The 15887-nt window shown below is 43.2% G+C and overlaps 1 protein-coding gene across 2 annotated transcripts in view; it reads right to left on the bottom strand.

Moving 5' to 3' along the window:
• The window catches only part of tenm2a (teneurin transmembrane protein 2a), a 199840-nt gene that overhangs the window by 31829 nt on the left and 152124 nt on the right, over nt 1–15887 (bottom strand). Inside the window, exons 5-7 of one of the 2 annotated variants that reach the window (XM_026330623.2) lie at nt 13147–13385; nt 2227–2349; nt 612–817 (exon numbers count right to left, since the gene is read on the bottom strand). In XM_026330623.2, the coding sequence (XP_026186408.2) occupies nt 612–817; nt 2227–2349; nt 13147–13385 (568 nt within the window). Of the gene's footprint in view, nt 1–611; nt 839–2226; nt 2350–13146; nt 13386–15887 lie in introns of both variants that reach the window. The other variant, XM_026330622.2, reaches the window with a different exon arrangement.

Raw genomic sequence — 15887 nt, 5'->3', positions numbered from 1 at the left:
AGAATGACACAAGATATCTTTGATTTCACTCTGAAGTGCTGTGATGGCCCCTTTTTAGTCTACAGAAAAATGACCCAAAGTTCTGTATGCAGGAAGACTAAAAGAGAGGGCTGGAAATTGCCAACGAGGCATGAAAAATACAGTAGAGAGAGATCACTGAGGGCTATCATTCTCTGTGGGTTTCTGGAAACACTGCAAGTGTTTTTACTGGCATGCTGAATCAACAAGCTTCCAAATATTCACTTTTTTTAAACCAGTGTAAGCAAGGTCAGCCTGTTATCTGGATGCAATTAATCCATTCCACAAATCAAATCTGCTGTTAACTGAGTAGTTTTTAATTAATAAGCGGCAGTAAAAGTTACATTACTGTGAAATTTAATTAAGTGTAAATCTTAGCCTAAATTAGTTTTTTCAAACAACCATTATAATCAATCACAAATGAATTTTAAAAATCTCCCACGACATAGGGAAGTACATTTAATGTACTCTTCATTTGGCTGATCAATATGAAGATAGAGAGTTACTAATGAATGGAATGATAATTCTGTGAATAGCCCATTCCCCTGCAGGTATAGAATCTAGACTTGCTTGTACTTTGTGTCAGATTTTACCTGTGCGTGTGAGGGAGGCAGGCCCTTGCGAATGTACACTCCGAAGAGGGCGTCCTTGCCAAGGGAAATGTTGAACTTGAGAAATTGGGGTTGGTTCAGGTGGAGCAGGGACCTCCAAAACACTCCTGGAGGAACTTCTTGGGTCACCCGCCTCCCGACCTCGATGTTGCCCGTGTCTATGCTGCTGTTACGACCTGCCCACGGACCTGGAGCGAGGGGAAAAGAAACTGCATAATCTGTGATTAGAGGCATCGATTGTGAGAGTCAATAGTTAATCATTAGTGGAAATAATCCTCTATTAAAATTCATGGACATTGAATAACAGCGGACAAGCACCATTAGCTTTGCAAACTGTGTGCCCACAGTTTATGTTAAAATGAGCATTGTTACATGTGATGTTGGGATGCCTAAGCCTGCAAGACTGTGGACTTTGTTGTCTGGGCTTAAACAAGAGAGAGCCAACAGAACTGCAGGCAGAGCTTCCAAAGCAGATGTGCAAAAACACACAGCATCCGCCAGTCAGTCATCTAACAGCAGCGTGTTGGGGCCCTGACTGAAAAGGTGTTAGAGTGTATGTGTGTATGTGTGCAGAGTAGCGAAGAAATAAAAGTAACAATGAGAAGAACAATGGTAGCATCTGGCCGTGGCGGCTGGGGAACACAACACACCAGTCCTCTCATTAATCCAGAATACAGGCACAGAGCAGCAGCCCACACATACCTATAGTACATGCTGTGCGTGCTACAGATCGAGATTAAGGGAGTGAAAGAAGAATAGATAGAAAACCACATGGGGGCTTTAAAAGAGAGAAGGAAGGAGGGGGGTTGTGCAGTTGCTGTTTTACCTCTGTGCAGAGTGAGATGATAAACTTAGCTTGACACAACTCAGTGGAATGGTTAAACACCATATACTAATAACACGGCTAGTACTGCTTCATATATTATACAAACACTTTAGTTGGTATGAGCCTGTTTGGGCACCAAAAAATCTATTGGTCTGTTTTAGAATGTTTACACGGCAGAAACAAGATTAAAAAATCTTAAAGGACACAGCTGGCACTTTTCTATAGCTTTCTTGCTTGCATCATGTAACACTCAGCATCAAGCCACAGTTTGTTCCTGCTGAAGACATAAATATTCCAAAATAAATGGGTCAAAAATATATCATTTTATTTTAAAATAGTGCTTTTGTTGGGAACTATTTTCAGCTGTGTATTGATACACAATTGGCCAGGTAGGAGTGTTTACAGTAACAGGGTGGTATGTGAACATCCAGTATGTGGGAGTTGACTCGTAATAAACTACAGTACCCATGATTGTCATAATAAAGGAACTTGTCACCCAGTGTGGCTCATTAAGGTGTTTTTAATAAGAATTAAGCTCAGTGGCATCGGGGAAATCGCTACAGTCTGTGACTGCACAGGAAACATGTTTGTTGGTTAAATTCATTTGCTGGTTTAAATATTTTTATGACATAAAAATATATTATAATTTAAAAAAAATATGTAGGCCTATCCTCAGCCTTATTCTTTAAGTTCAACAGTTAGATTTAATATCCCTGCTACGGGCTGTGTAATTCTTAATGTGGGGGGGGGGGGGTGCGCCGTTGTTCATACCTCTGCCTCCAGAGGGCAACGTGGCCACATCGCTGTTGACAGGCAAACCAGTTCCCAGTCCGTTGTTTAACACAGGGCCGTCGGATGGCTTCAGCTGCCATGTCAAACCCAGCAAGTTGATGGCTACACACAAAGGGATGGAGAGGAAGAGAAAAAAAAAGGTAGGGAGAGAGAGAGTGTGAGAGGACACGTGACATGAACAGTGGATTGTCTACAAGTCCAGGATAAAATAAATGAATAAATATATAAATAAATCCACACTTGAAAGCTCATCAAGCCAAAGAAATACAGGAGGCCAACCCTCTAAGCCTGATCTGTCATTTATACGCCAACTACTGCGGCTTTTATAGAATGTTGCTTTTACACTTGTCTTATCAATCAAACACCCTGTTAACAAAGCGGTAGCTAACCTACAGCACAGAAACTGAAGCAAAACAGATATTAAAAAACATATAGATCCTTAAGTTTTTTTTTTTCTGCTTTCTTTACCTCAACCTCTCACAAGCTTCTTTCATCCTGACAGCATCTCTCGCTTTTATTTGGAAGCCTTTACACCAACTCACAGAGAGCAAGTGACAGATTGCTCTCTGAAGAGCTTGCTCTATGACTCTCTTTTCCCTTCTCCTTTTCTTTTGTCCTCTGTTGTGTTATTGTATGCTGGTGGTATAAGACTGCTTGAGTGTGTTCGCTCTTCACTTTGTCAGCTCTTTACTCTTGCCTTGTCTCTTCCCTCCTTAGCTTGCTGCCCCCACCCCCTTCAAAAAAAAAAAAAAAAGAAACCCAAAACAAAACAAAACAAAACAGGAGCAAAGAAACAGAACAGAACCACTGAACAGTAACAAAACAGCCTGTTCCCTTACTGTACAGGAAATTACAGTCATCCTTTTTTCTGGCGGCAGGAATGTTTCTGAGTATGATGGTTTTAAGTCTCTTTCTTGCGTCAAAATGATCTCCTGAGAAGAACAACTGGAGATGCATTGTTTGATTATTTCAAACAGTGTTGCATGGAAAGCATAATGCACCTGGAGTGTAGGATGTATACATGCATGCTGTGATGTGAGGTTTGAGGATGCACGGACATGCAGTGGGTGCATGATTATGTAGCTGCTGTTGCGTGCCTCTCAGCGTTGGCCTCACCTCCACCACATGAGCCTATAACACCTGCATCTAAAGCCTGGGAATCAATTTTCTTCTTGTCAAATTCTATCTCCACATGCCCAGGATTTGCACACGTGGGGATGAGTGTAAAAGTTGCAGGAGTAGGGAATATAGTTTTAGGATTTGCTGCCGGGACACACTCATTCTCACCCATCTTGCCCCCCACACTCCCACCCCTTTCTGTTTCTTTGTTTCTTCCTTTTTATGTCCGCCCGTCCTAGTCAAAGGAAAGCGCTGACACCTCGGCTACTGCCCGGCCTCCACTGTCAGCTGTTTTATATTTTTCATGGGATGGTGGTGGTGGTGGTGTGGGGGAGGGCTAGTATAAAGAACAGGAGAGACAGAGCGAGAGAGAAAACGAAAAGCAGAGGAACTACAGCTTCCTCCCTCCCCAGTCTCTATTCTCTTCTCTCCACCTCTTGCCCTCTCCTCTCTCATTGCGCTGACCTTCATTCCTCTCCCTCTTTTCCTTTTAATTCCCCTTTTTCTTCCTTCTTTTCTTCTTATCTGTGCCTGTCCTTGCTTGTAGATAACGTAGACATGCATCCACGCACACATGCAGGCGCACGGACACGCAAAGATGGTATCACACTGGGAGCAGTCGATGGAAAGATTACCTATTGAATCAGCTGGAGACAGTAAGCAATCGTTACTCTATTGTGACGCCACTCTCAATCTAGGTCATCCCCAAGAACACATCAGACAGCCCTATAGTTAGCTCATTGTGTATGCCTGTTCATTGTACGTGTGTGTGTTGATGAGGGTCGGTGCACATGTGTGGTTTTCCCGAATGACTTTTTTCTTTCCTCCTCTGTTTCCTTTTTTCTGTGGGTAGCTGTGAAAGATTGACCAATAGATGGCACTCTTACTCCTCGGCGACAAGAGCACAAAAGCCAGTGCTTTGTCAACAGGTTTCTTTGCAGCAAGAAACAGAACAGGAGAGATATAGAGAGAAAGAAAGGCAGAGACAAAGAGAGACACTTGTTATCATTCTCTTTACAAGTACCACCCCTCATTTTAACAACACGTCTAACTTTGTTAGGGTGTAATTTTAGCCAAAATGAAACTGCTGAAATTGATGTATTTAGCTTTGTGTTGCCATAATTTTAAGCATTTTCTTTCCGGATCATAATTGCCATAATTACTGTTTTCAAGCTGCATTGGAAGCCTTTATTAAATGCCATGTCAATAAAGTCTATCTGAACTGAATTCAGCTGACAGACAAGGGGAGAACAAGAGAGATAGTCTGACTTAGGCTGTGTTCCTTGTTAATCCTTGTCTTCTCACTCATGTTCACTCACTCACACACACACACACACACAAAAACATGCATATACACACATGGAAAGATCACAGAGAAGCAGGTTTAACAAGCAAACGGATTAAATTAAAAATAGATCAGTTGCTTCATGAGGTTTTTATGTAATCTCGATGCATAATTCAGAGAGGCAAAGTGCTTGCTGGTATCATCATCTCGAAAAGGCAGCATCTTTAAAAGCAGCAGCGCACGTGGTCCTGTGACAAAAAAAAAAAAGGAAAGAAAAGGCCAGACTGAGGCAAGAGAACGGGGGAGATGAAAAGGTGGCCAGGCGCGGAGAGGGTGCAACAGTCAGGAGCTCTTGAAGAATTGGTGACGGACCTCGGCACAGTGGAGGAGAGGAACAGAGAGAATGCTGGAGGACAGCAAGAACTGAGAGAATATTAAACAACACATAAAATCCCCTGAGGATAAAAAGGAGCAGGAAAACAGGCTACAGATGAGGTTGCAGAGAGGAGGTGGAGGGGTGAATAAGCAGCCCCATGGATGAAATGAGGAAAGGAGGAAAAGATGTGGAGATGTGGCAAGAAGAGAGGAATGATTTAAGGGATGAGTGGCCCTGTATTCATTGACTGGTTGGGTAAGAAAAGCTGGTTATGATTCATCCTCTGACAGTAAGTGGTTCACAACACAGGCAATCAGATAAGAAATACAATGCTCATGTGTGTTTTGAGAAATATTTATACATCTTAGAGTTAAAGGGTGTAAATGGATTTCTGTATGAGAAGAAAAAAGAGAGAAGCAGAGATGGAGAAAGGTGACTTTGTGGCAGACTGTGCACTGAGTGTCCTCTGAATGGAAAATATTGTATCATCATCATTCTATTCTCTGGAACATGTTCCAGCTGTTCATCCCCCCCACCACCCACCATGCATATGTCCCTCACCCTTTTCTGTCTCATCTCAACCTTATCATTGTCGATTTAAATAGCAGCATCTCCCACTGAACCAACTGCACTGCTCCTAATTGCACCAGAGGAAGAGAACGGCCTCTTGCATCTCTCGCATGTTTTTGTATTAAATCACTTATAATTTGACCAAAATTACACCAAGAACTCAAGTCTACACACACACACACACACAGGCAAAGCACTTTTCTTTGCATCCCCTGGCCATCCTGATAAACGCATATTAACTGTTCTAATTCACCACTAAATTAACAACTCTGACCTCAATTAGGGCAGTAATTGTAGTGCAGACCAGCCCCCCCATCCTTGGCCTGGCTGCTAAGTGGTTTAGGAAGTCTTTTCCCTGCCTCTCTACGTTTTGTAGCCCCCGCCCCCCCCAAATCCAAAGTGCTCATTTAGCAAGCAAACAGACATTTCGGTGTCCAAAATAAACACAAATGTGCAAAAATCAACCACCTCTAGAAATGACGGTTTCTTTCTGTGCCACTCACACCTTTCTCTCTATTTATGTGACACAGGGGTGCAATGCTAATATTGGTGAGTCTGAGGAAAGAACAGTGTGCTGCCTCAGGTTCTCAATATTCAGGCCATTTGGGATATTTCTTAGAATTTACCACACAATATCTACTTATGTTGTCTATAAATAAAACAGCTAAGTTTTGAAGGCGCTGCTTGTTGAGATCATTTAGACTCTCAGACAGAGGGACGGGGGCGGCGGTTGGCTGCTGCCCTTGGGGGTCATATACACTGAGAGAGACAATTTGTATCCCTCTGAGTGTGTGTGTGTGTGTGTATATATACATATGCATGCTTAAAACCACCTGGTATTAACAACAAGAGAGCATGCACACGGGCATACACACTGCAACCTCCGACGGGACCTCCTCACCCAGCTGATGCAACTAAACTGTAATTGACTGCAACACAAAAGGTTATGTGAGTTGCTCACAGCTCCTACCTGCAAAACAGTGTCTAACGGACACAAGCGGCAACTGACTCAATCATACAGCAGAAATGGCACTGAAATATTGAGACTACCCGTCATGTGCACGTGTGCATGTGTGTGATGGGCTAAATGAAAGGAGATGTGAATCTGAGTGATGTTCTCCTTTCTGAATCCTCATTTCCTCTTCAGATATCTCTACCGTGACCCTCCCACCACTCCCTCACTCCACCTTCTCTTCTCCACATCAACCCACTCTGTCTCGTCTCATCCCTTCCTACCTCGGTCCTTTCCCTCTCATCGATCTGTATTAGAAACAGGATATGAGGAACTATGCTATCTTATCAGAGATCAGAGAGTGAGAGAGGATGAGTGAGGAAGAAAGAAAAGTGAGTTCTGGAGGCCAAGAGACAGAGAAAATGAAAGAAAATGAGATGGAGAAGAGAGGACACCGATTTCTTTCAATTTGCCTTCATACATCTCCTGTTTTGAACACAGGAGTAGTGAAGCACCGTGGGCCTAATTGGACTAACGATCAGACCCAGATAAGCCCCACGCTAATGAATAAATGAATGAGGAAATAAATGAATGAAATGAGCTCATGCACGCTAATGCAGGCTCAGCAATGATGTCAGTGTCAGTGTGGCTGCAACTTCACATCAGCACATTTAATATTTCCTCCATAGTATGTATAGAAACTCCAGGCAGACAACAGAAAGCCAAAGGATGAACATCGTTGTTACCACCAGGTACCGTTTGAATAAGTGTGCACCCTGCTTTGTATTACCTGACCAGCGCAGATGACCCATTTATCCCTCTGGTGCAGATGGTATAGCACCTTGTGCCTGGTCCTGGCCATGCCCTGCCCTTTTCCTGGACTGGCAGCAAGTGGTAAGATCCTAACCTTTATCAGTACGACAGACCCCGCTGCTAAGGACACACGCTCCACGTCTGATCCTTATGCCCAAGTTCCTGAATTCACCATATGTCCAATCATGCCTTCACCTCCTCACAAATGCACCTACACACACACACCAAATATATATGTACATACACCCCCACACTGGCATGAGCGACACATCCTGACCTCTAGCTGTTCCACCTCGGATCGGCAGAAGGGCAGCCACATGCAGAGTGAGAGGGGACTTTGGGGTCAAGGAGCTGGGTTTGGAAAGCAGCCACATTGTGAGACCTGCAGGTCTGACACAACTCAACCAGACAGGCCAAGGGCTCACTATCTTTGTTTATTACATTTAAAAGCTCTGTAATTTGTTTTGTAAAATGGAGAATTATAAAAGAAAATACTTCAAAAATTTTTCAATCTTATTTTGAAACAAAAGTGGCACATAATCAGCAGCCTATCTACATTTTCTTTTCATTTTCTATTACTACTTTACAAGTGTTCCTGCCCACGTAGATGGGCAGTTAATTTCTGCTACATTAAAAAAAAATATAATATTACTCTGCTATTTTATCTAAAATAATGAACTGTTTCACTTCATCATGTATCCAAAACTATTAAAATTAAACAGTCCAATAATGGAACATGGTTAAACTGTCTGTAACCTGTGCAAGTAGATATTGCTTCAGTTAAAAGAGGCCAAAAACAAAAATGGTGGCATGTCACAACAAGACTGTTTACTATAAACTGACATGACTGGTGCCTTGAAATCATGGCTACATAAACTTCGAGAGATAATTGTTTTAAAGTGATCTAGAAAAAATCGGGATGGCACGGTTTTGCGGTGGTTAGCACTGTTGAAAGAAAGGCCCTGAGTCTGAATCCTGTTGGACCCTGGGGTCTTTCTGTGTGCATTTTGCATGTTATCCCTGTTTCTCTGTGGGTTTCCTCTCGCAGTCCAAAGACTTGCAGTTTGTCGAAATTGACTGTAGGTGTCAATGTGGGTGTGAGTGTTTGTCTCGGTGTGCAAGCCCTGTGATAGACCGGTGATCTGTCTAGTGTGTAGTGTACTCCTGCCTCTTGTACAGTGTCAGCTGGGATTGGCTCCCCCCACACCAAAGTTTTAGTTCATTAAATACTGTATGTTAACATGGATAAATTTATACGATGTAATTATATCAAATGTACAGTACTAAATAACTTTTAATTTATTGCTTATCTCCCTACATTCTGATGGCTGACAAAAATATTCAAACATTTTGAAGAAAATGAAAACCACTTTGTTCACCTAGTATTTTTAGCTAAGCTGTATATCTTTGAACAGAGAAAATCATTAACATATTGTTCTGTAAGGAAACAGTGATATGAATGCGCTCAAGTGAGACACTTATAACTGGAAAGAATGGGCAGTAAGTGATTGTGATCAGTCTGGAACAGCAAGACAGCAATGATGGATGGAAAGTGGTCGGCTTAGAGGCATGAAGGTCACACTCGATGACGGTGTGTGTGTCTGCGACTGTGTGAGTACGTGTGGGTCTGTTTAATCAACAGACAGGGGAGTTGAGAGTAAGACTAAAAATACATTGTATCTGTGTGTGTACGTGCATGTGAGTGTGTGTGTGTGTGCTCTCATTCATCAGTGGTGACAATACCATGCGGAGTGTGCCACTGTGCCCGACAAATTCGGCCATCACACACACACACACATTCACACGAAACACCCCTGCAAAGGTGACACATGTGCCCGCTAGCAAGTTTATTCATTGCAGTCAAGGGCACTCCTCTGTGTGTGTGTGTGTGTTTGTGTGTGTGAAAACAGCACCTGAACACAACCAGTCTGATGTGTCCTCGATCTTCCATCTATGTATCAAACTAGCCTCTCCTCTCATTTCTAACCATCCAGTCCATCTATTTTCCTGTCTGGTTTTCTGTCTGTATATTTTCTGTCCTCTGCTCCTGACGTTCTGCTCCTCTTTTCATCCGTTCTAACTTCTTTCACCACAACCCCTCCACGTTCTCAGTCGTTTTTCTTTGTCCCCTCTTCTTCTCTGTCACAGTCCCTCTGTTGTCTGCTCGCTGTGATCAATTAGGAAACATTAGTCCCACAGATATTCCAGGTGACAGAACCTCAGGGGGCCATACTCTCCTTCATCTCTCCCCTTTCTGCCTCTCCTCAGTTTCTCCTCTGTGCACCTGGTTGTCTTGTCACTCCAGCTCCTCCTCCCAGTCAGCTCACCTTCTTTTTCTCTGCAGAGAAAACAACAGACTCTGCTCCTTTCCTGCCCCCCCACCCCACCACCCCCCATACCCACGAACAATCTTGAGCTGTCATCCCTTATGCTGCTGACAGTGACATATCAGACTCAGCCCTTCTCTCCTCCATCCCTTCAGTCATCTATCCTCCTTTTCCTCTCTCCTTTATGCTCTGGCTACATGCTGACAGTGACACATCTCCCTTCTTCCCCTCTGCCCTCTGTGCTCCAACTCTATTTCACCCCTTTCTTTTTTCCCCCTCTCCCTTTGCCGTCCTCTATCTTGCTCTCTCCAGGCTGCCGTTCACAATGACGGACCTCTCTTTCCTCTTGTATGCCAGCCGTTCACCTGTATCCTAGCAACCACCTCTCCTTTGGCTCCGGTGCTCCATGCGGAGCAAGCAAACAAGACGCTGAGGGAATGAAGAACAAGCACTGCCGTTTATCCTCCTTCCTCCATCCGTTCAGTCATTCCTTCACACGTAAAGAGTAGGCCATAATCTACCAGAGTTGGAAGCCAAACATTTAACCAAAATGTGACTATCTGTCCTCCATACAAATAAACTCTCTCAAACACATATACAGGTATAGATATACACAGGCACACAGCTGCATGTTTTTTTTCCATTTTGTGTATCTGTGTGTTCGTGTTTATCGCGTCCCCATGTCGCCATTGTAACAGTAGGACATAATGAATAAGCTTCAAAGAGATATTGTCTACCATGCTCCTGAAGCATGCTGAGTCCTGCCTTTTTAAAAGGTTCTCAGTGGGCATGCATACGTGTTTGTGTTTCTGGAAGATTGTCAAGCAATTTCTGAAGCTTTATTTACAGTCTTAAAAAAAAGAAAAAAAAATATCATTTGAAAGGAGCCTTCAAAGCCACACAATCAGACACACACATTGTACTCACATGGATCTTATAGGTTGTTCTAAGGGAAGAAGTACTTACACAAACACACACACACCCTCACACACACACACACACACACACACACACACACACACACACACACACACACACACACAGAAAAGTGCTGTTCAGGCACATGTGTCCTGGTGTAATTTATGAGTGGGCTCTTGGGCGGACGCCTCGGAGGGGTCCTCTTCACGCTGCATGGCTCTGGGTGCTCTGCACAATCCCCCTAGTGAGCGCCGGCCTCTCTCTCAAACACGTGCACACACACACACACATAAGACACACAACACACACAAGTAAGGTACTACAAAATCCCCCCTATGAGCAGTGAACTCTTCCGACTGAAACTCGCTGCACGATTAACGCTACAAAAAGCTAGGTAAACACAAGGGTTTCAGGCTTGGCAGCATTGCTACAGCTCTGTTCAGCACAGACAGAACACCAGAGCAAAACATTTCCTTACAACAGCTGAAAAAGGGCCTTACTGTTAGCAAAAGTAATGATAACAATAAAGTACCATTTCAGCCTTGTTCCGCTTACTGAATTACAGCCAGTTGGACAATTAAGTTTGGTGGTAAAACACTGACATTTGGCATATTATAAAACAGTAGGAGTAAAGAAAATGGAGTTTAAAGGAAAATGTATTAGCGACTCTTGCTCCTTATTCAGTGAATTCCACTTAAAAAATTACTGCATAGTCACACTGTGTTTGGAGTAGCATGCCTGGTAGTCTTTTTCTTGCTATACAACACCTACAATATGAAGAAAGTAATTTCATAATATATTTAGAGATTATGCTACCATTTATTAAAATAAATGGGCATTATTGTTCTAAGTTGTATGTATATAGCAAGTACCAAGATGGTACACTGATGTATATAAGGCAGCAATTATGTTTTCATAATTAGACCAAACTCTTGCATTTCTCCCTAATTGAATCTGTATTTAACATTCAGTAATTGTATGTTCTTATTAAAACAAATAATTGCGTCATTAAAGCCCCAGGTGATCTCTACGTGGCTAATAACACGAAAAGATGGTTAAACTGATGGATTGGCTAATGCTCCACTTCATCTATGTCCTCTAGTATCTTTGTGGAGGTGCTACGAACTCTGTGTTGGTTGTGGCCTCCCTTCCCCTCCCCACTCTGGCTTTGTGGCTCCATATGTGGCTGTCCAACCCTAGTGTGACCATGTAAAGCTCAGGAGAGGATGGATCTGTCTGTGCGCCCCAGGCAAGAGGCCTTGATGTGCTCTGGAGGACACACACCAATCTCAAGGGCACTCCGAGGTGATGCACACACAAACATGGACTCATGCACACAGGCACAGACCTGCGTGCACACTTGCAATTTGGACACATCCATGCGAGCAAGCTAAGGTGCGTAAAGCCCGCACACACAGATACACACTGGCTGTGGATGAGTAGATTGATGGTGATTTATATATAAATATATATATTTATAAATAATGTAAAATTATATTAATAATGTATGCAGAGGTGATGAGTGGGTTGTTCTTTCTGCTGATGCCACTGCTTCCTAAGATCCCCCCATCTGTTGACTCTGGTCTCTGGGGTAAGAGGCCAATCAAGGGCTCAGTGACACATCTGCCTCCACACACACACACACACACACACACACACACACACACACACACCAATACATATGCTACAGTAAATGAGACACACAAATTCAGACATACATGCATTTTTTTTTGTTCTTCCTCTTTCTATTGTCCAGGTCTCTCACACACATACGCACAGACTTGCATTCTCTTGTCCACTGAAGGAGGTCAAGAAGGAATAAAATCCACACCCACACACCCTCCCACACACTTTGAGCAGTGCTTTTTCTCGCGTCCTGCAGACCCACCAGCAGACAGCCATTAGAATCTGTTCCTGAGGTGCTTGGTAAGTGCTCTCCTCTGTGTATCTGCCATTCATTTAAGTATGACTATCGCTCATTGGCTTCAGATCAGTGAAAAACATCCACTTCCCTTGCTGGGTCTGTTAGGATTCCTACCTTGACTGATACCTGTTCACAGAGACAGCCCCAGTATGCTGTGATTTATGTATCTTTCTGTCTGTCTGCCTGGCTGTTTATGGATGCTGAGGGGAGGCCAGGGCTCCCTCTGAATCTGATTTTGACAGTGCAGCCCAGTGCTACTGTGACAAAGCTCACACCTTGAGAATTTGCTTTGTGCTTATAACGAGCCTTTAGCTTGGCACTTTTTTGTCGTGGTGTGAGATGAATACTAATACTAAAGCAAATTTTGTGTATTGTGGGGCAGCATGAAATAAACAGGATTAACTCACCATAGATAAAATATATTATATGTGACTAAGCATGTGTTTATTCAGAAAAAAAAAAAAAAGTGCCAATTCATCTTTTCAAATAAATTTTCCAACATTTTATTGGCTATATATAAGGTGCGATTCTTTGGCATAACTCCTATAATTAAAACATGAAATGTAATTAGTCCTCTTCATGAATAATAATAATACTTGGTGCGTGTTCACTTACCGATGAAGTAGGACAGTAGGATAGCCAGTAGAGCAGCAGCTGCGATGGCTGTGACTGCGGCACATTTCCAGCTGCAGTACTTGGATGGTTTCTTTAGTTTAAAGGCTGAGCGGGAGAAGGTGTTTCTGGGTAGCAGGCGAGGGGGCGGAGAATACACTGTTCCCGAAGTTAGAGGGTAACCAGGGGAGGAGCTACTGAAGAGAGGGGTGGTCCCAGACGACGTTTTGAACAGGAAATGCCTGAAAAAAAAAAAGAAAAAAAAAAAGGACAAGAGAGAGAAAAGGTCATTCTATGGGTAGAAAAAGATGTTATGATACTAGTTGATTCTGTTCAAAGGCACATCAATCCACCACCCATTCAGAGTCCAGATGATGGGGTCACATATGTGCAAGCTTCTGTTCAATTTCTCTTTCCGATGAACCATTCCTGCCATATGGGTTTGAACATCCTTGAACTGATTGTGTCTCCAATTTAGCTCGTTCCAGTCCAAGGTCTCTTTTTAACTTCCACCTGCTGCACCCTCCTTTTTCCCTCCATCCCTTCACTTCACTCACCTCGTTTCTGCTCTCAGTGGCTGCGGTGGATCATTGCCATTTCCCTTTCCTGTCCTCATTGCCCTGGTGGGGTCAGGGCTCAGGAAGAGGATAAAAGAGGGATTTGAACCATCATCCCTTTACTCATATTACCCATTATCCTTTGCTACCGCTGCACCTGCTCACAGTGCATCCCCTTTGCTACTCTACCTCACCACTTTTTCCCATCCTCCATGCTATAATCTTTCTTCAGCCTACTGCTCCTCCACTCTATCTGACGTGCATTTATATTGCCCATATTCCAGTTATTTAGCATCTCCTTTCTCTTTTTCTTTATCATGTTTTCCATCGTTCACTCATTCTTTCAGATTTCTTTTCTGATGTGGCCTTGAAGGAACCTTGTTGCCGGGGTAAGAAAATAAAACACTGCACTTGAAGAAACTTTCAAGGACACAGTAAGAACCTTCGTGACACCTTTGTGACATCTTTCGACACACACTCACAGCACACACATGGAGCGAGGAGCTGCCTGTACACAGACCCCTGGTGGTACAACAGAAGAAAGCCCTCAGGTGAGTGTGACAGATCAGAGGAGGCAAGGTCACTCTATTACCTCATTGATAAGTGAGGAGAGGGAGTCTTTGTCTGCTCTTTTTGTGGAGTTTGCTTCTCTGTATCTTTGTGAGTGTCCGTCTAGATGCACATGCTCGGACACAGAGGGCATTTCTGCAAGCATTACAAACATTGTGTCTGTTTTTTTGTCTATGCCGTCAGTGTGAGGCATGTTGTAGTGATTAAAGGAAACATCTGCTGTATTACAAATTGATCATTGCTGAGATCTGGAACAGTCTGAGTGAAAAAAAAAAAAACACATCTCAGATATTGAGTCAGATATTACAAAATCCAACAGCTACTCTGGGTTATCTAAATCATTTTATTTAGAAAATAGAGCAGATGTTTCCAGATGTGACCACATTGCTCATTGCAGAGGAATGCTGGAATGGATGTTTAAAGTGCACTGTTTGCATAATTATTTTACTCACTGTAGGTTAACTCTCTACACCATACACTGTCAAATGGTGGGATAAAGTCACTGCTTTGGAAATTGTAAGTGTTGCTGTAAAGACTCCTGAAAACCCGTATTGAGCCAGGTACAGTGGGTACGGAAAGTATTCAGACCCCTTTAAATTTTTCACTCTTTGTGTCATTTCAGCCATTTGCCAAAATCAAAAAAGTTCATTTTATTTGTCATTAATGTACACTCAGCACCCCATCTTGACAGAAAAAAACAGAAATGTAGAAATTTTTGCAAATTTATTAAAAAAGAAAAACTGAAATATCACACGGTCATAAGTATTCAGACCCTTTGCAGTGACACTCATATTTAACTCACATGCTGTCCATTTCTTCTGATCCTCCTTGAGATGGTTCTGCTCCTTCATTGGAGTCCAGCTGTGTTTAATTAAACTGATTGGACTCGATTAGGAAAGGCACACACCTGTCTACATAAGACCTTACAGCTCACAGTGCATGTCAGAGCAAATGAGAATCATGAGGTCGAAGGAACTGCCCAAGGAGCTCAGAGACAGAATTGTGGCAAGGCACAGATCTGGCCAAGGTTACAAAAGAATTTCTGCAGCACTCAAGGTTCCTAAAAGCACAGTGGCCTCCATAATCCTCAAATGGAAAAAGTTTGGGATGACCAGAACTCTTCCTAGACCTGGCCGTCCAGCCAAACTGAGCAATCGTGGGAGAAGAGCCTTGGTGAGAGAGGTAAAGAAGAACCCAAAGATCACTGTGGCTGAGCTCCAGAGATGCAGTAGGGAGATGGGAGAAAGTTCCACAAAGTCAACTATCACTACAGCCCTCCACCAGTCGGGGCTTTATGGCAGAGTGGCCCAATGGAAGCCTCTCCTCAGTGCAAGACACATGAAAGCCTGCATAGAGTTTGCCAAAAAACACATGAAGGACTCCCAGACTATGAGAAATAAGATTCTCTGGTCTGATGAGACCAAGATTGAACTTTTTGGCGTTAATTCTAAGCGGTATGTGTGGAGAAAACCAGGCACTGCTCATCACCTGCCCAATACAATCCCTACAGTGAAACATGGTGGTGGGAGCATCATGTTGTGGGGGTGTTTTTCAGCTGCAGGGACAGGACGACTGGTTGCAATTGAAGGAAAGATGAATGTGGCCAAGTACAGAGAT

The sequence above is a fragment of the Mastacembelus armatus genome, chromosome 10 (genome assembly GCF_900324485.2).
Source record: "Mastacembelus armatus chromosome 10, fMasArm1.2, whole genome shotgun sequence".
Lineage (NCBI taxonomy): Eukaryota > Metazoa > Chordata > Actinopteri > Synbranchiformes > Mastacembelidae > Mastacembelus > Mastacembelus armatus.
Note: the sequence above shows the minus strand (reverse complement) of the source record. Positions and strands in the feature narration are given on the sequence as shown.